This window comes from Sylvia atricapilla, chromosome 5 (genome assembly GCF_009819655.1).
Source record: "Sylvia atricapilla isolate bSylAtr1 chromosome 5, bSylAtr1.pri, whole genome shotgun sequence".
In the NCBI taxonomy this organism is placed as follows: domain Eukaryota; kingdom Metazoa; phylum Chordata; class Aves; order Passeriformes; family Sylviidae; genus Sylvia; species Sylvia atricapilla.
The window spans coordinates 4,031,654-4,057,820 of NC_089144.1; the positions used below are offsets into that span (position 1 = coordinate 4,031,654).

Consider the following 26,167-nt stretch of genomic DNA (forward strand, 5'->3'; position numbering starts at 1 on the left):
CCAGTCCTGGTGCCGTGTGTGAAGTGCAGTGTGTCCCGCTGCCCCCGGCCATCAGCACTTGCCTTGGCGAGGAGCTGTCACACAGGATGCTGTCCGGGCGACGTGGGGAGGGGTGTGCAGTGTCCATAGCAGTTTCATGGACTCTCCCTGTCCGTGGGAGTCCCAACACAGCTTCAGGCTCAGTTTTACGTGACAGGATTTCTTGTATAGAAATCTTACATTTGTTTTGTTTCTTGTATAGAAGACCTTATCTCTTCTTCATGCCTTCACACCTCCTGCAAAACTGCAAGTAAAAAAGAATCCAGCTGTCTCAGGAGCTGTCTCTTCCTCTGCCTCTGCCTCTTCCTTCAGAGAGCTGGCAAAGATGGATGAGCTGATTCTGCCATGGGAAAGGCAGCTGGCAGGGCTTGCTTTATGGGAGGCCTACAGCCTACCTAGCTCTGAGACAACTCAAATACACTGTCAATGTTTTTCCCATAGTCTCCCTCATTACACGCTGTAGAAGACCATACATGTAGTGTCCAATAAAACAAGGATATCAAGCACAATCTCAGAATTATGAGTGCAATACAAATAACTAACAGAAACTCACAGAAGACAGAAAATTGAGACCAGCTGTAAATATTTACCGATATTAACCAATAATATTAAAAAGTAAAAAATTAAATCCTGTGGAAATAGCATGATTAAAAGTTTGGGCAGACATGGACAGACGCAGCTTCCAAAAATCATGGCTGCAGTTAGAAAGAAATAATTTAATATACCAAAACACCTCTAGGGACAAAGTACAATAAAAGTTAGCAAGTAGGAGTATTTGTGCCATTTTAGCAATGGAAAACATTTGGGGGCACTTACTTTAGGGGCAAGTAAGATGGGGGATGGCAGTGACAGGAATATTTCTTCTTGGCTTGGTGTAGTGTCACTGCACTGTTACTCAGTTTTTAAAACTCCATATGGTGGTGCTGAAAAAAAAATAAGATAAATTAATGTATTGTTGGATTTTTTTTACACTTTCCACTTTCTTCAAGCACTCTGCCCTCAGCATAGAAATTCAAGTGGGACCAAGGAGCAGTCTGAAGAGAACTGGAGAGGTCTGCTGCACTACAGCAAGGTAGAAGTGAGAACTAGACTATTGATTTAGGAGCACTTAGTACACTTGGAGTGGATGGCTGCAGATAAATCGCTATAGTAGTACATTCAAGTATTTTTTATTTGAAATGCACCCAGCAAATGCCAAGTTGCTGTTGCTGTTCACTTGAACAGTCCTAGTATGGAAGTCCTGTCATGCAACACAGGCTGAGGTTTCAGAGCTGGAACTTGAACCATAGAGCGTTTGGAACATCTATAACACTTGTCTTCTGTCTCATCATGCTCAGAACTGTTCAAGCATACGTGTTCTCTACACTCACAATTATGTCCCAGCACAAACTGAGCAGCTTTCTGTCAAAGTGAACAGCAATCCATGGTATATGAGGGTTCTGAAAAGCAAGGATTTATATCCCACGGTGTTCAAAAGGCAGGTGTAAAGCAATCTCACTGAATCTGTGCAAACACGCTATGTACAAGTTACTTACAGGTGCTCAAAGTAGCGAAAGATACCATGGAAGGAAACAATGCATAAAGAAATATACTGGTAACATTGCAGTAGTGCTGCAATGATTTCAGAGATCATTGAGATACTGTATAAGTTACATTTTGGAAAGAAGAAAACACGCAGTAAAGAAGTCAAAGAACCTTTAACTGGTACATGGAAAACTTAAGAAGTTTTCAAGATTATCTGTTATCTTGATGGCTCGAGTCTTCCTTGATGAAAAGGAAGAGGACTCAGATGATTGCCTGCGGGGGCCAATGCGGTAAGGGGAAATTCAAGGCACCAGAGGACCCCGAGAAAACCCCCGAGCTGCTGGAGGCTCCATCAGCGAGCGGGGGCCGCGCTGGGTCACTCCTCAGCAGGGTCACGGCCGCTGTCGCTGCAGCTGGAGCTGGGGAAGGAGCGAGCCTGGCGGGCCCAGGGGGAACTTCAGGCGGACGAGGCAAGGTAAGAAAGGTATCAGCAAGGCTTTAGAAAGCCTGAGACAGCAGGGGAAGGGCTGGATGACCAGGTCCGTCACCGCCGGCCCCGCGGGGAGCACAGTCGGCGCCGCGGGCGCTTCCCGCACATTCGGGCAGCGGCGGCCGCCGCTCCGGTCCGTCACCGCCCCGGCTGCGATGCTCCGGGGCGGGATCGGCGCTTCGCCACTCCCCGCACCCTCCCGGGCGGCCCCGCGGGAAGACACCGGCTGCCGCCCCGGGGATCCGCGGACACTTCGCCGAGCCCCGCTCGTCCCCGGCGGGCTCCCCCGGCCCCGGCCGGTGCCCCCACCCCTGCGGCCTCCGCCTTCCCCTCCCCTTCCCCTCCCGGTCCCTCCTCCCCGCCGGCGCCGGCCGTGCCCGCCTCGACTGAGGGGCGGCTGCCGCTGCTGCTGCCGCTGCCGGCGGCGGCTCCGCGAAAATGTCCGAGCGCGGCGGCTTCTACCGGCAGGAGCTGAACAAGACGGTGTGGGAGGTGCCGCAGCGCTACCAGAACCTCACGCCCGTCGGCTCCGGCGCCTACGGTTCCGTGTGGTATGTGCGGGGCGGCGGCGGAGGGGCCGGCAGCCGGCAGGTGCAGGCGGCGGGCGCGGACAATGCGGGGCAGGCGGGAGCCGCCGTGTGCGGGGAGCGGGCAGCGGGGTGATGAGCCCCCGAGCCCCGGCCCCGCGGCGCCGTCACCCGGGAAACCGCGGCCGGGGCAGCGCCTGCCCGCCCTCCCCGGGCTCCGAGCCGCCCCCCGGGGCCGCTGCCGGCTGGGGCTGCTCCCGCCCGAGGCAGGATTGCCCCGAAGCCCGGAATCCTGCACAGTCATGGCGGTTCCGAGCGGGGTCCGCTCCCGCCGGCCCGGAGGCTCCCTGTCCCTGCCAGCCGGGGCTAGAGAGGGACATCCCTTTGGGGACAGCTCCGTCCGCCGAGACAATGGAGCGGCCCCGAGCGGGGGATGTTCACCCGGGGGCATCGCAAATTAGGACAGATTGCCGCTCAAGGGCTTCGGCTTCTTAAGGATTTAGAAGGGTTTGCCACGTGTGGTCATAAAGCGTTTCTCTTTCTTTGATGATTCCTACGTCAGGCTTACACTTTCGGGAACTCCCAGTGCAGGTCGGGCTGTTCCTTTAGTATTTGATGCACACTTTACTACGCTTGTAAAAGCTTTGAATCAATTTTTGGTAATAATAGTGGCCTTTAAGGGGTTTTTGAGAAGGAGTCGTGTTTCTTTTGTAAGCTGGGTGAGTGGAATTATGTAAAACAATCCATAAGGGGCCTTTAGTACTTTACAAGTTACTACTTTAAATAAAAATACAAATTGAAATTTCTTTAGAACTTTGCTTTTTGCCACGCTCTAAACTCATGCAGCAGTTCTCACTTTTTCTCCACAGTCAGATAACACAGAGCATTTATGGAGTTTTGTATTAGTTACTTCATTCTCTAGCTCTGTGAAATGTCCACGGTTACACATAAACTAGGAATATGCATTTTAAAAAGCCTCCAACTATCAGCAGAAACACTTGAGACTGAAGTAGCTTTGAATTCTTCTCTTTTTTTTTATTATTTCTAATTTATGCTTGCACCAGGGAGGTCTAGGCAAATACCATGTGAGTGTTGATACCTGCCATTGTGGTTAGCATGTGATGATCCCCTGGGAATAGTTCCACAACGACTTAATTTATTTACACTATAAAAATCTTAGTTTGTGAAATAAAAGAGGAGAAAGTAAACTAAGTGCTGGATGAATATACAGTAGCAGAGTAACTATTTTTATGTTCCAATTGAAACTGCATTTCTGGTTACTTTCCGTATTTATGCTGACATAGTTTTGAGGGAAAGACCTACTTTAGTGAATTTTGTAATGAGATGTCAAGGCTTTTGAGAAATTGCAAAGGAAGTGAAAACATGTCGTGGTTCACTTGCAGCACAGCTGGTGCTTTGGGTTTTGGAACTGCACAGCCAAGGAAATCCTAGTAATTTTTATCAATTGCAAAGCCTAGGAACTGAGATGTAAAATGGAGACTGGAAGATGCTATGAGAAAGGTTTACTCTAAAATAGACATTTAAAAATAGAATATAGCAATAAAACATTGCTCTGTATTAATAGCCTTGTTAACATCAATGAAGTATAGACCCAAACAGAAGCTTGAATGTGAGGAAAAGGTATGCATCTCTCTGAGAAAAGCCATCTATTTTTAGTGTCTATTGAAATTGATTTTTTTTTTCTGTCCGTGTGCATGTGCTTTACCCAGGAGACCTACGAGATGCAACCATTCCCTGGAGTAATATGCTATATTGCTTCTGTGAATAGTTTTACTCCTATTCAGTAAAATATCTAAAAACATATTCAAGTCTTACAGAAACTACTGGAATTAAACAAATCCTAAGTGCTTTGATGAATAGAAGCCAAGGTCCTGAACTCCAAACGCTGGCTTTGAAATGAGAACAGAGTTGTTGTAACAAATCTTTTCTACCTCAGTGAAACTGCTCTCTAGGCCTGCCCTTTTCTTTTTTTTTTTTTTTTTTTGCAGTAAATCATTGGTCATAGCCCATAGACTTGGGTAGCTGAATGGATAACTGGTAAAAAGAAACATATTGTAAATACTTGCATTTAAGCATCTTTTGCTGACATCTCAAACCCAATAGAACAATTTGTGTCAGGAGGCTGTGTTTTGGCCCAGTTTATTGACATTTCATAGAATTCGTGTTTGACTTAGTTGCAGAGGCATCAAATATGCTGTGGAGATAGATATTACTGCTTTAAAACAGATTCACTTTTTGAGAGAAATCTGTACCAAGCACAATGCTTTCCTGTTTGGTTTTTTCTGGGGGGGGTGGTATTTTTGTTGTTTTGGGGGTTTTTTTGGTTGTTGGGATTTTTGTTTGTTTGTTTTTATTTAGATGTGGAATAGGTAGAACCCCCAAATCTTTCCTTATATAAAGAGCTCTACTGCTTTTCTCGCTTTTCAAATGACATATCACAAAGAACATTTGGTTTTGGAAACCCTCCAAACTCAGCTGCACTGCCAAGCAGAGTTGCACCTTAGCATCTATTGAATCACAGAGAGAATGGTGAGATCTTTTCCTCAAGCAGGTAATCCTTGCAGTACTTTATGTGTTACTCCTGTATTTTAGCTCTGTGCAAGGCTTTCTTTTACCTGAACTTTTCCCTATGGCCATTCAAGGATGATCTGTCATTTGCCACTGTCAGATCTAATTTTCTTTAGTTTAGGAAAAAAAGTTTAAAGTGCGGGGGGGGGGGGGGGGGAGTGTGTAGTTTAGTTACAAATAAAATTATCCTTGTCATTTTCACTGTACATTTTATTTAATTTCTCTTTTTTCTAGGAGTTGGATTTTATTAGCGAGTATCAAATTGACATGCACTAGTGGTTTTGTTTGGAGTAGTTTTCTTTTTGTGCTCTAGCTTTGCCTGTCAAGGTGACGATGTTTTTATTATTAGACAATATTTTAACTCTTTCTCAAGCCAAAATTTGGTTTAATTTGAAGATTTCTTGAAAAACTATGGTTTTGGTGTCCAGCCTTTTTAGTTGCATTTCCTTCTCATGGAAGTCAAAGAGCTGGTTGTCTCTTAAGGGACTATGCACCAGACCTGCTAAAATTGAGAGTTTTGCAGCATTTAAGTTATATTAAGCCATTTAGGTAGGAAGCAAGATCGCTTACTTTCACAAGGGAATCTTAATCTATAACCCTTTCTTCTCAGTTCTAGAGAAAGGTGACTATGTCTCAGGTCCAAACTGAATTTTAAATTCTTGTTCTTTATGGTTCTGCTTTTTAAAACAAGAATTCTGGCTGTGTTTGGGCTTTCAAACTATCCTAGTGATAGGAGGAGCATCTGTGCTTTCCAGCTGTGTTGCCCTGGTGGTTCCACTGTGGTTTGGTACCTGACCACCTTTTCCTCTGGGTGGTGGCATTGCTGCCTGCTTGAGAAAGAGCTTCATCTTTTTAAAAGACTTCTTATTATACCACAAATTACGTAACATGTATAGATTTTTGGTTTCCTCTTCTTTGGATCTTTTTAAAGCCCGTGTGCCTCTTTTTATGCCAGCTTTTGTAAACTGTCTTCCAACCTATTTAGTCCTATTTTTGCCTGGAAGGGGTTGACGGCATTCTGCAGCATGCTGTCTCTGATCTCTCCAACAGGTTGTTTCCCATTAGCATATTGCAGGCTCTGTGCTCTGCCTTCTTTGCAAAGAACAGACCTTGCAAGATGAGCCAAACTGAGTTCAGAGTTTCTTCATGGCCATGAGCTCCTGCACTGTTTTCTCAGAGGCAATTGGCATTAATAGTACTTACATTGTCTCTTTTGCTTTTAGCACTATACGATGCCTAACACCAACTCAGGTGACCTAACACATTTTTAAGAAGAGACCTGCTAAGTCAGAGTGTAATGGCACAGGCCTCAGTTCAAAAAAAGCAAGAAATCAGAGTCTGCCTTAGGTCATTTGCAACACTTCAGCATCCCTCTATCCTGTTAACCTGAAGCACATGCTTAAGATACATGAAGTTTTTGTCCTGTCTAGTTTTGGGTCAAAATGGGGGAAGGTGGAATAGTGTTTAGGCTACAATTTTGCTTTGAGGAAGTACAAGTGGAAAAATAGAAGCAGAAGGCTCTAATCTTGAAGTTTAACCCCTTCTTTGCTGCCATTCACCCCATTCTGTGCTTCTGGTTAGATGGTACTCGCAAATGTTTTGAGGGCATTAGCTTGCAATTCTGGATCACAACACTGCTGATACCATCCTTTTCACGTTGAGGAAATCTAAGAAGATGCTAAGACAACTCAGTAGCATATGAGGGTTTTTAAAAGCTGGTATAAATTGACTTTAGCTGACAAAGAGAAAAATTCATTCGTCCAGGATTGTACTCAATGATTTCAGTTTTTTGGTGTGTTTTTTTTTGGTTTTTTTGGGGTTTTTTTGGTTTTTTTTTTTTTGTTTTGTTTTTTTTTTTTGTTTTTTTAAGTATCTGTTTAGTTAGCTGTAGTGATACTAAGTGTATGATTTCAACTGTGAGATCCTGTTACTTGGAGTTGTGGTCTGTATCACTGTAGCACTGCATGCTACTTTAAATAGTAAATGCTGAGATAAACTTTTAGAGTAGTGATAACACACAACTACTGTGTGTAAATACAGCTGGAAACTGAAGATGGTATAGATTTCTTTACAGGCTAAATGCACAATCCCAGGCACATGTGGATTTTAGTGGACTCCCTGTGGACTTTTTTCTGACTGTTTTGTTTCCAATATAAATACAGGGGCTGAACTTCATCTTACAAATGGCTATAATTATTGGAAACTTTTCACTCAACATTGTTAAAATACTGCTGTCCAAGATCTGATGGGGGTTGTCTATTTTTGGTGTGTGGCATTCAGAAGGAAAGTTTTGAAGCCTTTCTTTAGCTGTGCAGATATTTACAATGGATCCCTCTACACATATTCAAACATTAGCTTAAAAACTGAGATGAAGGCTGATATGAGAGCCCAGGCAGAGGCAAGACACCTCTTAAAAGTCAGTATATGTAATAGCAATACTTAGAAACAAGGCCTTGAAGGCAAGGTTGTAACAGGGAGGAGAACTAACTAAAAGGGGTTGCATGGTATTACCAATTAGAAGGAGGATCTTTGCAGCAGTATTGCTGGAGTGAATGGATGAAAATAAGTGAAGTAACAAAAAATGGTTGCAGGGTGAAAAAGATCCTCAGAGGAACATAAAGAAATAGTCATTAGGAATAAGGACACAGTGGGATTTGCAGTTACAAAGCCAAGGAAGGTCAAGAATTTAGGAATTTTTGTGAAAGGTGCAGGAAGGAATATGGAAGATGGTATTTCTGAGTCCTGGCTGGGAAGATGTCACTATGGAGTTTGTTGAGAGTGGTTTTGTGGAATATTAGGATGGAATGCAGATTGCTTGTGATTCCTTTGTCTGGTTTCATTCTTGTTATTTTCCAGCTGTTGGAACAGTGTAGTTAAATGACTTGGGAAAGGAAGGGAAGCAGGATGGTAATTAGTGCCGTCAAGGTCCCTATTTTAAATGGGAATGTCTCATAACACTTTTAATGAAGGGAGTGTTTGTGGAGAAGGATGAGAAAGGCTGTGAATTGCAGTGACAGAGATTTCTATGTTGGGTGCTGCCACTAAGGCTTGTGGAGTAGTTTGTGAGCAGATGAGGTCTGAGTGTGCGTGAGGAGAGTGATGGAGGGGTTTGTAGGAAAGGCAAAGAAAAGACAAGGTTAAGACGTGGGGACTTTGTATTGTGCAGGTTTTCTTTCACAGGGAATTAATGAGATCTTTTTCAGAGAAAGGGAAGGCATGGGATGGTAGAGGGATGAGAGGCATGAGGTGAACCAGTTGTGGCAGAAAGGCAGCAAGGGCCACAGAATGGCAGCCCTCTGTGTGGCTGTAAGAATGAAATAACAGAGGGTATTCTCTGCAGCTCTCCTCCATCCTTCCTTTAACATATTTTTTATGATCCATACCAATACATGAGGCAGAGTGGCATAGCTGCCTCCTTTCCTGTCCTGCTGTCAGCCATGATTACAGCTGGGGGGACAACCCCTGTCCCAAAGACCTGAAAATCTTAGTGCCTGGTTGCTTGCTTCAAGGAGCTGTTTGCAACTTCAGAACTATTGGTGGATTCATTCCAAGATTACAATATCTTAGTTCTGCCCCTACAGTCAGGAAGGGAGAGGATGTTTCAAGCCCCTCCATAACCTGGGAATATAGTTGCTACCATTTCATATTTTGGCTGTTGTAGAGAGAGGAAACAGGAAATGTGAAGGAGAAGTGGGGGGAGGAATAGGAAAAAGAAGGACAAAATATAAGTGAGATTTTTGTCTGTATAGATTTGTTTAATGTTTTTGAAAGCACCGATATTTTTAGTGTTCAACTTTATATCCAGATTAACTGCAAGCATTTCTAGCTGAAGCTTCAAAGCCCACAATGTATAACTACCTGTCAATCTTTTTTTTTTTTTTAAATACTGAATGGAACACATTTGTCACTAGCCGTGTACTGGCTTAGTGGCAGCAGACTGATATTCTTGTTTACTTACTGACATTGAGCTTAGGCTATGTAGAATATTATTTTTGTATCCATGAACTTGTTGCACATGGTGAAGAAGCTAACAGCTTATGATCCCAACCTTCTGTACATTTTTCTCACAACCATGATTTTAAATGCATCATTCCCACTGATATAAGCTGTGCTGTCTGTAGGTTCACCTAAAAAAGTGTGACTGCTCCTCTGTAAAGTTATTTAAATGTTTAAGTCACTGTGGAGGCACAGGAGACAGACCAAAAAATTAAATATGGCTTGTGGATTCAGAGGCTGATACAGCACTTTTATGATCATGTTTAATTGAATAAAAACTGGTGATGTATTCACATAAACATGTGAAGAGTAATTATTTTTTAGTATTTTCAGTGTCTGCTCAAAACAAACAAAAAAAGTATTTTTATGTTGGTTATAGAACAATTATGCTTACATATTGGCATATGTAAGAGATATTTTGTGCATTTATGTTTAGATTTAAGGGTAAATTAATCGGAGATAATTAACAGTCATTGTACCAAAACCAGCTAGTGCTCAGCATGGTGTGTTGGAATAATACCCATGTGAGGGGATGTAACTTTTACAGTACAGTAACCTGTCATCATCAAGCAACTGGGATTTTTTTGTCTAATGAAAAGATTAACATGTAGTTTCAGAGCTTCCCATTACTCATTCTCATCCTGTTTTTTCTTGCTGCCATCTAATTTTTCCTTATGGTTTCCATCTGATGCACGTGTATGTTGTGATTTTTGTGGTTTAGCAAACAAACCTCACAGCTAGCTCTTAGGGAGTGAAAATCACTAACTTGAACTTGCAAAACACTAACAAAACATTTATAAAGATGAAATAAATGAGCCATTTCCTGGGTTTACTTTACTGCTTAACTTAAAATGGCTACAGTGAGTAGCTGTTTTCTTTTCTCTTGCTTCACTGCCAGTAGCTGATATGGTCCATTTGCTGGTATTGGATGGATGCTGTGTGTGCATTTTTTCATGACTATTCCATATCCCAATAAAAAGTAGTTCTTTATTTAAAATTAAAAAAAAAAATTGTATTTTAAAGAAGAAGAGCAAGATAGGTAAATCCCAGAAGACAAAGCTCACAAACTAGGCCTTGCAAATAAAAAATAAAATCCGTGTTGTTCATGTGATGATTTTCTTTCACTTACGCGACATTTATGAGAAGTGTAAAAAAGGATTGTTATTCACTATAGTTGTAGGAACCCAAATTACATGAAATGACTAGAAAATGTCTCAGGACATTGTTCCAGTGGTCCCTGTTTTCCACCTTACTTGCCAGTGCATGGTGCAGTAGGGTGCCTCCCTTACCAGTGATGAGATCCCCTGAGTGTTGACCCTTGTTCAGTTCTTTCCCCTTCAACACTTGCTCACATGGACCTTTCTGCTGCTGTTGTTTTTCTCAGAAATTGAGGATCTTACAGATTAAGGAGACACCTGTCCACAAGGGAGTTCACGTCTCCTCCAGTGGGAGGAGTCAGTGGCTATTTGAAAGGGTGCTGAAGTCTGCAGATAAAAATTCAAAATTGTGAAACCTGTGTTTTGAGCATGAATTGCATTTTTGGGTTTTTTTTTTCTTTCTTTTTGTTTTCTTTCTCTTAACAGTTACATGTAATGGGGATTTTTTTAATGTTTTGGAGGAATGTGACCAGTGAAGGAAAAAAACTTGTGCTGCAGTGAAAGAAATAAAAATAGAATTCTGGAAGAATATGGGGAAACACCAGACCCAGTGTCACTGTCACATGTGCTGTGTTCAGCAGTCTCTCCAAGTTTTGGTATAGTATGTCCATCCAGTTGTCAAACTTCTGATGGTGTAAAGGTAGCAGCCTCACAAGCTGAGACACTGAATTATATTTTAAAAAAAATTGGAACATTTAGTCTTCTGGTTTCTGCACCTAACCCCCAAATCAGTAGCTTACATTGCATATACCTAAATAATTTGTACAGCTATAATGCTTGTGAAAGACTTTGTAGACAATCAAAATCTTGAGGATATCCAGAATGATGGGGATGGAATATTGATGGGGATGGAATAGTGTCTGACACGAGCAACCTACAGCAAATGGGAATGTTGCTGGAGACACAAGACTGGCACCACGTACAACCAGCTTTGGGTCATGCCTTAGTTCTGCATCAGCCACACCTGAGCTGGCTCCAGGAATGAAGAGAACTCTTCATAGACTGAACTCTGTATTCAAAATGAGCTTTTTCCAGGCACTGTGGGTAGTGCTGTGCCCAGCCAGGAGCCCTCTCTGAGGCCAGAGTGTTGGGAATTTCAGGGACTGGCTGTAGTTCAAAGGGACCAGCTGATCCCAGGAAGGATTATTCCTGGGATGTAATTACTCTGATGTAATCAAAGTTTACTGATTAATTACACAGATTACTCTGATGTAATCAGAGTTTACTCTGACTGGATACTGGATACTGGAGTTTACTAAATAGGATACAAGTTGGCTCCCTGTGTGGTTTTTGAGATCAGGCTCCTGTATACAGCCCTCCAGCTGCTGAAGCAAATTTGATCCCAAAGACTAAGTAGGCACAGGTGAATAGTGTGCTTCTAGTCCCAAACTCCCCAAGGAATCTGAGCAGACTGTGCACATGAATGGCCTGTCTGTCCAGTTTTACTGCTCTGCAGCCACAGAGGATAAACTCCATGGATACTAGGGAATTCACTGTATGTACAGCCATAGTAATAAACATCAGCTACCAAATTCTATATCTCATCAAAAGTTACAGAGTTATCTCGAGGCTGTTAAAATCATATGCTTCCTGCCTCTTTAAGTTTTTGGACTTCAGTAGCTTCCTATGTTCAAACTTTCCTCTGAAATCTTAAGAACTGGGAGAATGTGCATTTAACTAAAAGTTGTATTTCATCTAGTGGAACTTCAATAGAATTATTAAATATAGGAGTTGACAACATTAAAAAAGTGAGTCTAATTTAAGCAGTGATTGAAAATCACACTAAACCAAAGTCTCTAATCTGTGTGAAAATGATGCCATCCCAGCAGAGCTTTTTATCCTTGATCTTGAAAAGAAGAGACGGCAAAAAATGTGTCACAACTCTGATGGGTTCTGGGTCAAGAATGATCATACCTGAAAAAACTTTTGCTATGATTGTTACAAGTTATTTCTTGTTAACTAAAAGGATAGTGGTAATTCTATTTATTTCTAAATTATGATAGAGAGTCTGTCTAAAGAAGTGTTGTTTGGCATTATGATTAAACTTCATTATATTTTGTTTCAATTATTAAATTGTTCTTATGTCAACACATAAGTTTACTTTTTCTTTCTGAGATGGAGGTGGATGGGAATGAGCAGGCAGCAGTGTGGCATTTAATTGCCACCTGCAATTAAACCATGACAAAGGGCCTCTAACCCTTTTCTTCCTTGTTAAATCAAATTATTTGACAGCATGGGTTTGGGGGGTTTTTGAGGAGTAATTTTCAGTCATTTTAATCATGCTGGTTACAGGCCCCCAAGGAAGGATTTACAGGTGCCAAGCACAGGTGAGCCTGTATTTTTGCTGTGGCTAAATTTTGCTGTGGAACCAGAGATGTCCTCTCCAGGGACTACTCTGAAAGCTGAGTATTCATGGAGAAATCACACAGAAAGGGAAGCAGCTCATCCTCCACCTAAGTTTACTCAGCGGCTCAAGAGGGATTCAGAGAACAAAGCAGATTGTAGCTGTGATAATATAATGACAAGACAGAGAGATCTGGTCTAAAAATGTGATCACAGAGGCAGTAGCAGAGATCACTTATGCAAGTCCTCCTTGAATTTGACAAACAAGGCACTTCAAACAACACAAAACGTATTTTTGGATGCTTTACTGCGAGTAACTTGAATGATGCTGATGGTAAACCAGGCAAGGAGGAAGTCTGAAGGCATTAGCTCTGATTATCATTTGGTGCAGTTAGTTGTGTGTGGAAGCCCTCATTTAAACCAAGCCAGTCCCTGGCCATAGCAGCTTCAATTCATGATTTCCTGTTGGAGGTCTCAGGACCCAACTTTCCTCTCCCTCTCCCTTCTCTCTCCTTATGTGATTCTATCTTGGGTCTAAAAAGCTGCTGTCGTAAGGATTACTGAAGCTAAAAAGATCGTGCTTTGTACCATCTGAAAGCTTTGCAGCCTTGAGTCATGCAGAGGATAAAAAGCAATTCATCTTAAAGATCAGTGTTTTTAAACCACTGAAACTCACATTTGAACTTAGAATTGGGAGGAGAGTGATGTTTATCATGATAACAGGATTTAAAATCTGATTCTTCCTAGCCTTGTATAACGTGTACAGTATTTCACAAACTGGTACAAGCACGAGTGGGAAGGCTTGGGAATTAGCAGGAAAGCTGAGATGTTAAGCAAACTGCTGTTTTGAGCAATATTATTTATTTACCTGGATAAACATTTCTTTTCCCCCAAAAATTAGAAAGACTATAGACAGTGTGTATTTGTGAGACTTGGCAGTGTTCTTCAGTGGCTTTGTTGCCCATGACTAAACACAGGGCAATTACATCTAATCTTTGTTTTATTAGAAGCTAAGCATTGGCTTCTTTTTTATTTCTTTAGATTTATTTGTGCAACCTTCATGTTGTCCGTGGCTGGTCATGTGGAATTTAAGATATTTCTGTAGCCAGTTTTGCTCACACTGTTGGTTCCTTGAGCTGCCTGTGTAAGGGCACACAGCATGCTCATATCCTGAACAACTCTGTCCCTGCCCTACTGCTGGAACAAGTTTCTCTGTTGTATCCTTTCCATCCACTCATCAGAGTGAAACCAGTTTTCTCCTTCTTCCTATGCATTTTTTCTTCTGCTCTGAAAATGCCCTTTCTGAGGTGCTCAGCAAAACCACAGCACTCTACTTTACCTTTAAAACTTGCCAGAAGATCAGCTTCTGTGATGCTTGCCAAAAACTATTGAAATAACCTGCTTATCTCATAAGTGACACCCTCCTTCCATAGAGCCTGCAGGAAACTTGTTAATTAAATCTATTTGCTTCTGTTCTGTCTTTATGAAATCGTGGGTTGGCTTCATGGAGGGGTTAATTCTAGGACAATCACCTTTGGATGCAACTGTTCTTCCTGCATGTTTATTGATTGTTTTTTTGTTTCTTCTGATTAGAAACACCACCTCGTCCTGCAGATAGAGGCTTTGCTCTTCACTTGGCTCTTTGTGACTTTAGCATAGCATCAAATGTATCAGACCCCACCTATTTGGAGCTGATTGTAGGCTCAGGGTATTAGTTTGGAGTCTACTCCAGGCACCATCCATTTTTTTGTCTCTAGCAGGTGCATTCTACAACAGTTTGTGGGAATGTTTAAACTGTACAGAAGAAGTTAATAGCATTTGATATGACTGCTTCATGTTGTTTAATTTTTGTGTTTGTAACTCCAGTGAAGTTCCATAAGATGAATGTGTGGGGATGCTCTTGTTAGCACTCTCTAGGAAGTACACATAGTGTTATCCACTCTTTAAACTGAGAATTTCCAGGTATTTTTATTGAACACAATTACTTAAGGGTAACAATGGAAAGAATTTTTTTTTCTTCTGAAGAAGAAGTAACAAACAGAATCCTTTTATAATTGTACTATGTAGTGTCATGAATTAATACAGGGATCGTTTTTATCCCTGTGCTACATATCAGACGTTATTTATTTGTGGCTTGTGTTTCTCATGTCTCTCTAATGCTCAAAAACATTTGGCTTGTGTTTCTCATGTCTCTCTAATGCCCAAAAAAGAGCAGTTCTTCTTTACTTGCAAGTATTGGCTTGTATATTTAGTGTCCTCTTCAGCAGGGCACCTCCATCTGTAGGACATTAAGCACATGCTGTGGATATGTGGGCTGCAGTGTAAGATGTGCCCGTTCTTCACTTGTTGGGAAAGGCATGGCCATGGTTATGTCAGATCCTAGCTTGATACCAGTTTGAGGACATTATTGTCCAATCGAGCTAATGGCTACATAATAATTAATATTCATAGCTACAAAGGCACTGTTCCTCCAGTTTGTAAAAGTTCCAATTTGCTCAGAAAGAACAAACTTCAGTTTGAATCCCCATATTCCCTACGAGCCTTGCCTTGAAGCTGGAGGCTGGAGCTGCAGGAATGGAGCTAATTGTCTGGTTACTTTTCCTGCCATCTGGGGATAGGAGTTGCCTGGGGATGAGTCCTGAACAGTACCATAAGCATTAGTAATTTACCAGATGGAAACCAAGGGACCTGTGTTTGAATACTCAGGAGTTACTGCTGACTATCTCCCTAGTAGAGGTGAAAGAGGGTAAAGGAAGGGGTGAGATCCTTCAAGAGAGTCCAGCTTCCCTCAGTGAACTGCTTGAGAGCTTTGCTGTAGAGCATGCCATCAGCGTGGACTTTTTCTTTCCCTCTTCCAGCTCAGCTTATGATACCAAAACAAGACAGAAGGTGGCAGTGAAAAAGCTTTCAAGACCTTTCCAATCACTTATCCATGCCCGGAGGACCTACCGAGAGCTTCGCTTGCTTAAGCACATGAAGCATGAGAACGTAAGTGGAGAGAGAGTTCTTCCCTTTGGATTTCCATTACAAAAGTTTACAACAGAAGCATAATTTCAGCTAGGTACAGTCTTTTTCAAAAAGGTGTATACAACTGTCTAGCTACCCAAGATACCCAGAAGTCACTGGACTTTAGAAACTTTCAGTGACAGGCTGCATTTTTATTTTAAAAATATCTAATTGAATCTTGAAGGTGAGGTTAATGAAACCCAAAAAAAGTCATCCTACTCTTCTCTAATAAGGTAACAAAACTGTTCTATTCACTGCTGTTGAAACATCTTGAAACATCAGCCCAGGAAAAAAAAAAAAAAAAAGACCCCACACCTCAAACCTGCTTTTTCTGAACTTGGATTCTGTTGAGAAATTAAGGGCAGATTAGTCCAGCTGCAATTCACAGCAGTGTAATAGCTAAATGATAAACAGTAGGCCTTCAGATCCCACATCCATGAGTATTGGTATAAGTTTATGTGGTAAACAGTTGATTTCAGTGGAGCATCCACTTGCTTAAAGGTAGCTTGATGATTTGAAACCTGAATAAAATATGGTTGATTGAAAAGTATCCCAGAGAAAGGATAAAGAACTTAACAAAAACAGACCAAGAAAACTCATGAAACTGTGCATCATCCAAAGTATAACAATTGTATAAGGCATGTGTCAGCTTTTCTCTAATGAGACATTACTTCTTCTGCCTTAATTTTTTTTACTCTGTAATTAAGATTGTAATTAAGGTGGCTGAGGTGATACCTTGATTGATCCCCTACTATGTTAGTTTTCAGTATGACACTTGTGTTGTATTTATGTAAGTTTTGTCCTAAAAATGCTGAGCACTGTCCATATAAATTACATGTTGCTTTACAGGTTTGTAAAAATGAAATGTCACTTCCTTCCCCTTCTTTCATGTGACAGGTTATAGGACTGCTAGATGTTTTTACACCTGCAACATCAATAGAAAACTTTAATGAAGTGTAAGTAAAAATTTTTAAATCATTCTGACTAGTTACTAAGTAAATACTATTCAGGTTTTAAAAAGGAGGAACCATATATTTCTAAAAGACTTTCAGCCACAGTCAGCTTTGTAAAAATTGTTGGCAACTTTCCCACAAAAGAGGAGACAGGGAGACGGACCTAATTTTTGTACTTTTCTAAATGAAAATTTAAATTATTTAAATTAGATTAAAGATATATGGTAAATTATTTAATGCTGCACAAAAGCCAATAAACTTAAAACTTTTTCAGTTAAATCGTATGTTTGTAACTTGTAGATTATTTGTTTGTACATAGAGCTCAGGAATGCAGGAAAATATTCTGTTAGTTAACTGAGACAAGGTGAATTTAGGCTAGAGTTTTGGCTAACCTAAAACTAGGTATATTTTGGTGTGGTTCAAGCATAGATTTATGCTGAATTCCTTTTGGTTTATGTAATTGTATAAGTACTTAAGTAAACAATTCGGCAGAAGAAATAGTAATTAACACGTTTTTGTCTCCGTGGAAATTAGTGACCAAACTCCTTTGACTCTGGGGCAAAATTACACAAATGGGAATTGAGGATGATGGATGCACACTTTTGTTCCAGCACAGCACTGTATTTGGAAAAGAATCAATGTTTCTGCAAAATTTGTCAAAAAGTGAAACTTCCAGTGGGAACAGAGAGGAAAGAGTAAAGAGTGTTTATACAAAACACTCTTATTTCTACCACTCTAATATTGCCCTCCATTATCAGATAGTGCTGTAGTTTTGGTGCCTCAGGCTGCCACTTCGATGTTGGACAAGGCTTCATCTTCATCAAAAAATTTTTGGATGTATCACTGCTGTAGTGTGTCATGGAGAATACTCTCCTAGAAGAATTTATGTTCTGCCATTCTGTGTTGTTTTGTTCCTCTTCTTTATTTTTCAGGTATTATTATATTCAGATACTTCTTTATTTTCGCAGGTATCTTGTGACAAATTTAATGGTGCTGACCTGAATAACATCGTGAAGTGCCAGAAGTTAACAGATGATCATATACAGTTTCTCATCTATCAGTTACTTCGAGGTCTGAAGGTACTGTCTGAGGCCAGGAATCTAAATGTTGTAGCAATGAGTCAGCAATCTAAATGTTGTAAGGAGTGGTTGAGTTGCAATGACCATACTTAAACACCTTTTTTTTAAATGTCTTAAAAGTGCACAAGTAATAGCAATCATTTCAGGCATTATCAGACAATTTTTCTAATGAGAAATAAATCCCCAAGCCTACCAATGTTTGCATGCACAATACACTTGAATGCTCCTCTTGAAAGTTAACTTTAGATCAGTGTCTATTTCAGTTCCTATTGCAGGACAACAACATGCTATAATGTCTCAAAAATTCTGAAGAATGTGAGATAGATAAAGAACAATATGGAAAGTAACTCACAGCTGTGCTTGAAAGACATAAGCCACTCTGATAAACCACAGTCCTGGTTTTTGTAAAGTGTCACGTGGGTGAAGAGATAACCAAGTTAGTTGAGTCCTTTGGAAAATATCTGGAAGCAGAAATTTATCCCACCAATGTACGATGCTGCACACAATCAGTGAGGATTTAGTCTGCCTGTAAAGTCATGATTTCCTTTAACCATATCAGTTAAAATTTATACACTTTAATTACACAGGTGATTGGCAATGAATCTACAGCAAAATTTTCTCCAAAAGAATCAAAATATGCGTAATTATGCTGATGTTTAACATGTAAGTGTCCATAAACAGGTGAAGATGTTGGTAATGCTTCCCATTGCTAGGTGCTAATCTTTTTCTCAGACCAGTTTTTTCCCAAGATGTAAGCACACAGAAAAGAGAGAGGTCAGCAGCTTTACTAGCTAACTTAACAATAATTGATATTTTAGACATGGAAAATAATTGTGTTTGAAAGCAAGCCATGGTAGATACTGGCTCTGAAATATACTTATTACACGATTTTCAGCAAGTCACCTTGTGCCTGAGACAGTAATTCTTATTCATGCATGCAGGTTCTGTCACTTAAGGTACCGATTTTAGTGAATAAAAATTGCACAACTGAGCCCTTAATTGCTTTGTCTCATTTATGTGAGTTAATAGCTTAGTTAGGAGGATGGATTCTGGCATTAATTATCCTGCTTGTGGTTTTGAATATAAGTCTATGTTGTGTCAAAGCTAAATAATAGTAAAACTTGTGCTCAAAGTGAATATTAATTTCAGAAAGGCACTCAGGTGCGTTTCTGGCTCTGTTTCAAAGGGGAGGGGTTGCTGGTGGCTCCTCTCTTCTGGAATTGAAACTATAACGAAATTCTCACGTCTCATTAGTCAAAGAACATTTGATGCTGTATATGACTGCTTGGTGGCACCAGGAGGGGCTGCTGAGGTTGTCTCAGCAGAGCAGGGACATGGCTCCTTCTGTTGAGAGCAGTGTTTTGGCTTCCTGTTCATTCAGCTGCTTGCAGGTGCTGTGAGGAGCATCGAGAGGTGGCCCTGCCTTCTGACAAGCAGTTCCTAGGTCTGGAACATGAACAATGCCCTTGTGGTCTCTTTGGGTTTTCCCAATTACTATAAAGTTTTGTATATAATCTCCTAAAAAAGATGAATCCATCTCTAGAGAACAGAGGGTTTTCAAGGCCCTGCTCATGCTGGTTGATAAGATCATAGATAAATTTCCTGTAAATCCTAACTAGGGAATGATAGACAAGGACAGAGCAAGCTGTTCTCGTTTTATTTTAAATGTTTTCTGTAAAATAGCAGAGACACAAATAGCCACTGAAGTAACACTTTGAAAGTGGACCTGGAGTAATGCTGTGGTTTAGGTGAGCATTTTGGTCACTAACCTGTCCCAGAGTGCAGCTGTGGTGCTTTCACTCACCTCAGTGTTCACAGTATGGGAAGGTGACTTAGGTCATGTAGGAGTGAACCATGCTGCTCCCTAGGCCACTAGCTGATCTATGTGGGATCCAGGGAAGGCTGGAATAATTCCAAATTAGCTAGAGGCTTTATAAATCACTGTGAAAATCACACAGAAAAATCACTGTGAGTGCTGCCTTTCATGGTAGACACATGGTTACCTTTCCAGAAATATCCAATTCTGGATAAGACAAAACAGAGATGTTTTGAAGTTTGACATACATCTGATCTGAAAACATGATATGATGTAACTATTTTCTGTGTAGTTTTTTCAGTCAGTCTCAGAAGCAAAAAAAATAAGACAAGTGGCTTCAACTTCCCTTCACCTCTAACTGCACATCTTAACTTTTTGTTTTCTGGTTTCTTTCACAGTATATTCACTCAGCTGGAATCATCCATCGGGTGAGTTCAGTCTTTGAGGTGATGAAAATGAATGGGGTGTGGTCCCTCTGTGCATTGAATGTGTTACTATGACATAGTTACAGTATTATTTTAAAAGGTTGAAATAGTACTTGGCTAACTCTGTGTTCTGCTACAGGACCTGAAGCCCAGTAACCTAGCTGTAAATGAAGACTGTGAATTGAGGGTAGGTATCATGCTGTTGTGACAAAGAGTGTTGTAAAAACTCTCAAGATTACAGTTTTCTAAGAAATATTCGTTGCCATTTTTATGGCTCATTCCATTAATTTCTACTACTTGCCCATTTCTGTGAACATGTGTTTTCTCCCAAATGTTAATTTAATATGAATATAAGTATCTTTGCAAAATCCCTATGTACCCCACAGATGGTACACAGATAACATTTTGGCCCTTGAGTACTTAAATGAGTGTATCTTGAGAGTCTGACCTGCGATCTGCATCTGTATCAGCATCTGCCATGAATGAATGAAGCCTTGTAACAACTTTCATTTTTGTATCTATAGAACATACAAGCTAAATTAAATAAAGGTGGCAAAAATATACCAGTATTACCATTTACAGGCAATAAGACAAACAAAAAACCCCCAACCAACCAAAAAGAACCCTATAATCCTTGCTTCCAAATGCTATTTTGATGTACACGTCTATATAAATACAGCTCTTGGTGCGTCTGTGTGATATGATACTACATAGTAAGCATGTGATTCTGGAGTAGGAAAAGATGTCTTGTAGTTTTCTAAGCCTTGAAGCTTAAGAATAAGAAGTTAAACATTTCTCCATGACAGCCAGAAACATCTTTATTCCCGTTTCTAAGACTCTGATGTAATCACTTTATTCCAGCTGCAAGGGATTTAAGAAAAGACTCCAAATACCACAAGATCAGCAAAAAGTCGCAGTAATGAGTGAGAGCAGTGCAGTTAGGTTTCTTGCACTAATCCAGATCTGTGGTGAGAAATTGTAGTTCCTGTTTGATTTAGTGACACTTGCAGATGCTCAGCAAGTCTCATGATTTCTCTTTAATGTCTTCATGCATTTATGTTCAGCATCTTTGAAATTTTGTGGGTCATGTGTCTTTGATCATGTACTCTAAAATGTGTACTGTATTTTTGTACTGTAAGTAAAAGAGACTTTTACTGGGTTTTTTCTTCTATTATTATGAAATCTGTGCACCTCCCTGTCTAGCATTTGTTACACTGCTCTCTGCTTTGCTTACATTTATAGCTTTACTTCCTCAAACTATGTTTAATAGGACAAACTAGAGGATATTTCCAAGTACTAAAAAAAAGGAAATGGAAGCAAAAAGAAGGAAAGTGTGTGTGTGTGTGTGTGTGCACATTTGATGCACATTTGATGGAAGGGATCAGCTGTTAAGGAAAAATATTGCCAAAATCCTTATAAAAATAAGGGCATTAGTGTTTGTGTTTTCACATCATTATTTGAGCTCATTTGCCTCATGCATTTTTCTTACTTAAGAATTAAATTATGCTTTTAAACTATACTGGAAGTTAAGATGTTAATTATTTATATCTTAATATTTTCCTTTAGGCTTTTTTTATCTTTTAATTGGATTATAACTATGAATTTTATACTCTTGAAATTTTCTTATTCCCCATGAAAAGGATTAGCCATCAGCTTAATAAATAATCCTGGATCTCATCACAGGAGATACTCAGTGATCTTACTCCCATTTCTGTGTGAAGAGATGCTGGCTAGCTCAGATGGCTGAGCACTGAGGCTTAGGTGGTACCCTTTCAAGGCAGTCTCTCTTAGAGCTAGGGTCCATAATTAGTGGGACATAGACTAACCAGAGAATAGAACAGAAAGCAAAGAAATGAGCTGGGAAAATTCAGTTGAAATCACTTCCCATCAGTGTAAACTTAGCAAGGGAAAGCATCTGGAGGGGAACACTTTGCAGTCAAGGCTCTGTGTACATAAACACCTTTGTTTTGCTGGGCAAGTTCTACTGAAAACAAATGGGGTGTGATTTAAATTTGCATTGTTACACAGCATATACATTTGTCTCCTGCTGGCATCAGGATAATGTGTGATTTGAGTAAATGCTTAGACATAAGAAAATTAAACAGAAATTCTGCAGATTTGTGATCAGCTTATTTGGTCTTTAAATGGCCACTTGCACTTGCTGTTAGCACTTTTACACAAACACACCCAGTTGATAATAAAACTTCATTTTTTATAGCAACAGTGTTTATTTTTAGTAAATGGATGTCAATGGAAAATTGAACTCAAGGCAAAATATGAAGTTTGCCTTGGAGGACAAAGCACTAGGTTTATTGCAGTGGAAATATCTTTATGCAGCACCAGAGGCAGCACAGATACAGCAGAACAGTCTGCAGAGTGCTGCTGCTGTACTTCACCAATACTGAGGGACTACAGAAAACTCAGAATTGAGTAGTGGGAAAATCAGGACCCATAACAAAAGTGAAGGGATTTTTTTTAAATTACTATTTTATTTTTGTTCTGCAGATTTAGACTTTGGTTTAGCTCGTCAAACCGCTGATGAAATGACTGGATATGTTGCAACAAGATGGTACAGAGCTCCAGAAATTATGTTAAACTGGATGCACTACAATCAAACAGGTAAACTGTGAAGGCTTGTATTTTGCTACAGCTGGATGTAGTGATGGTTTTTAAACCAAGAAGCAGCTGTGTTTAAGGATCTCTTTGATTCATTGTGCACATTTCTGTCTGTTTTTTGGCAGTTGACATATGGTCGGTTGGATGTATCATGGCAGAGCTACTGAAGGGAAAGGCTCTATTTCCAGGAAATGATTGTATCCTTAATATAAAACTTAAAGTGCAACTAAAAAATACTCTCTAATTTTTATTTTTTTTTCTTAAGGACTTGAGTGTTTCTATGGCCGTGGTTTTGAGGTAAAAACTTGAAAAAGAATGAAAATTTGCTAATTTTTTCAGTTCAGTGTATATGACAACTGAATGTGAGACCACTGGTAGGATAAAAACCAGATGTTCCTAAACAACAGAAAGTTACATTTATTCTTTAGGTATCTGCATTTAAATAACAACCTAGTTACAACAGGGTAGAGTCTTTTCCATGTGTGGATCTTATTGAAATAACATACACTAAAACTGAAGCTGAGTAAAGGCACTTTTTCATCAGCTAATATAATTTAACAAAATAGAACTGCTTTTAGGCTGAAAGTTCCAGAAAATGCAGATGAGTTAACTTTTAAATAATAAGTGAATTATAGGTCTATTGTGTCCAGTTATAGTAAAAGGGAGCCAGTGGTTCCAGAAATGCCACAGGAGCATCAAAGCCCTTTCTTTTCTGCAGTGCTGTGCTGTGGTCCCTGATGGAGCATCAGAATTTCCATTGGCGTTTCTGTGCGGCAGGAGCAAAAAAAGAGACATTTCTGAGGAGAGCAGGAAAATAACAAAAGAAAACTGAAGAAAAACACATAATAAGGAATGAGGAAACAACTGCATCAAGCTTTTATGATGAGAAAACAAAAGACATCTTCTGTACGGAATATTGACATTTCTTGCTACTCTGAAACCCCTCAAAAAACAAACACTTCTGCTAATACTAAGCTGTTGCTGGGTGCAAAGCATCATGACATTAGAATTGCATGAAATAATCTTAAGAGAGCTGAGACCAAGTCTCCTCACTGGCCTTTCTGTTGTGCTCAGCATCATTAGACTCCTGTAACCACAGACGTTCTCCAGGTGAATAATCATCAGGAGATGACTGTCCTCAGACTGTTTGATTACATGCTGTGTGGTATGTGAAAATATCAATATATTAATATATTTAATATATTCTATATTTTGCAAGAAGCAAGGTTTTTTTTATTATTATAATGTCTACAACTATATAATATATAAATTTAAATAAAGCTGTAAAATAATCTTGAGTCTCTATTAAAAATGTAATATACTTTACAGTTTCTAGATGACAGTGGAAAATGAACATTTTCCAAGTTTTTAATCTTGAGACCTATGTAAAACAAATATTTAAATGTACCAAATGAGAACATTCACTTGCCAGTCTTCAGATTAGTAATCTAGGCCTATGAGCTTGTGTCTCATATTAGACTGATCTTCAGAAATCTCTCAGATCACTGAAACATAAATATGCTACTAAGTTTAAGCTTAATAATTTATTAAATTGGGAACTAGGACAGAAAAGGAATATTTTTCATGCAGCTGATATATGTGACAAGGTAATGTAGTACAGTAGAGAATTTGGCACTCCTGGAGTACTTATATCCTTTCCATGAGCTATGGTGGAATTGTCTCGCTGAATGCTTTTAAGCTTCTTAGTTACATGCATGAAAGCTCATTAATTATCTAAACTCAGAAGGACTGTGAGCTGTTAATTTCCCTGAAATTATGCAGATATCGATCAACTAAAGAGAATAATGGAAGTTGTGGGCACGCCCCAGTTCAGAACTTCTGAAGAAGATATCATCAGAACATGTGAGTTCACAGCTTCAGTTAACTGACTTTCTGTCATTCTTTCTCTGTCATTCTCTGTGTTACACGGACACTTTGATTTGGAAATGAGCAAATACCTTAAAATGATCCCTGGTTTTTGCTGCTAGAATGGCCACCATTCAAAAAAAAAAATATGCTTTTGGAGGCATCCAGGTGCCTTGACTGTCACCTGGATAATTTTGATACTTGTTCTCATGTTTTTTGCAAAGAGTTAAGAAATTAGTCATGATGATCTTTTAAATTGCTTATAGTTAAATTATTCTTATAATTAAAAAAAATTAAACTGGTACTCAGCTCAGAGCATTATATTGTTGCTATTAAATCTGATGTCTCTGCAATTTGTATGCTTTCCATTGTTGTAAGGTTTCTAAAGAGAGATGCATCTGAATCAAATAATGTGTGTTCTGCATGAGTGCTCTATTTAGATCCCTAATGTGAAAATCATATTTGTTCATCTCTCTAAATGCTTGCATGAGGTCCAGTATCTTGATAATATTTCTATTAAGAAAGAGTGGGCTTTTTAACTTCCCATGTGACTGCTTTAAAAGAATAATGTAGTTAATGAACAATTTCCACTTAATTTCTCCGCTAAAGTGACACTTAAAAGATTCTTGTAAGCAGTAACTGTGGATAACCAGCTGAGGAATGAGATGTAGTATTCTTTGATAAAGACAGGTGATGGGCACAGTCTAAGAGTTCAGATAAACCCAGCCCACAGACCTCCTGAGCTGCAGCTGCTTTCCTAAACCTCTTCTGTATACCCCTCAGACTAATACTAATGGCTGATTCTCATCTGTGTATATATTGATGGGTTTTCTTTGACCTTCCCAATGAATACGCTAGTGAGTTAAGTCAGCAGGAGCAGTAGGAGAGCCAGAGCAGCCCTGTCTTTCTGGAAGGTACAAGCATAATGAAACCTTATCATCACAAGCCAATACACAGCCCAGAGTTTTTGGGTACCCAGCACCTGGAATGGCTGGGGCAGGATAACTAAGCATCCATCCTTTTGCCAGGGATTGCATCAACCAACAAATCTCAGACTGTGCTGTCCTAAACATGGGTCCTTGTATAGTCTTGTAGGTCCTTTTGTAGCCTTCATGTGTTATTAAGATCCTGCAGATTTTGTTGTACCACATTCTCAGTAGTGTTTAAATAACACATGTTATTTACCCACAACTAGTGAACTTTTTGATTGTGAGAGTAATACTTTAAATACTTACTGGAAATAGTATGTGCTTTGTTCTTTTAATTTCTTGTGTTTCAGAGCACACCTCAGTGAGGTACAGGAATCCTAATCTATTTTATTTGGGCTCATTATACCTTTAAAGCACAGGCAGAACACAAAACCAGGTTAATGAACGGGAGTGCTGCTAGGTCACCTCTGGGCTGTTGCTGCCTGATTAGAGGAGCAATGTTTAAGGAGATGTATATCTTGCTTGGAGGTAATTGCCATCTGCAAGGGAGTTTCTTCATTCTAGTTCTTCTTTACCATGTTTTGGCCTTATTGTTTAGGTATTTCTCAATGCAGCTTGCAGATATGGGCGATTTTTTAACATTTCTGTAACAGCAGTGTCAGAGATTTGCTGAAATGCCAAGCCTATTTTCAGTTATAAGTAGAGGATTAAAGAACTGGAAGCTAAAAGATCAACCTCCTTGATGTTTCAGCACAAGTTACTGAGGTGTTTGTCAGTGTTTCACGTTGATATGAATTAAAATGGAATTGCAT

General features: G+C 39.8%; 1 protein-coding gene across 1 annotated transcript in view; it reads left to right on the top strand.

Annotated features, from left to right (window-relative positions):
- The first annotated feature begins 2,366 nt into the window (after nt 1–2,366).
- The window catches only part of MAPK11 (mitogen-activated protein kinase 11), a 31,111-nt gene continuing 7,310 nt past the window's right edge, over nt 2,367–26,167 (top strand). Inside the window, 11 exon segments of the mRNA XM_066318588.1 lie at nt 2,367–2,604; nt 15,524–15,653; nt 16,569–16,627; nt 17,593–17,609; nt 17,612–17,703; nt 19,918–19,947; nt 20,084–20,135; nt 22,450–22,563; nt 22,686–22,757; nt 24,343–24,383; nt 24,385–24,423. Coding sequence (XP_066174685.1) covers nt 2,492–2,604; nt 15,524–15,653; nt 16,569–16,627; nt 17,593–17,609; nt 17,612–17,703; nt 19,918–19,947; nt 20,084–20,135; nt 22,450–22,563; nt 22,686–22,757; nt 24,343–24,383; nt 24,385–24,423 — 759 coding nt within the window. The 5' untranslated portion in view covers nt 2,367–2,491.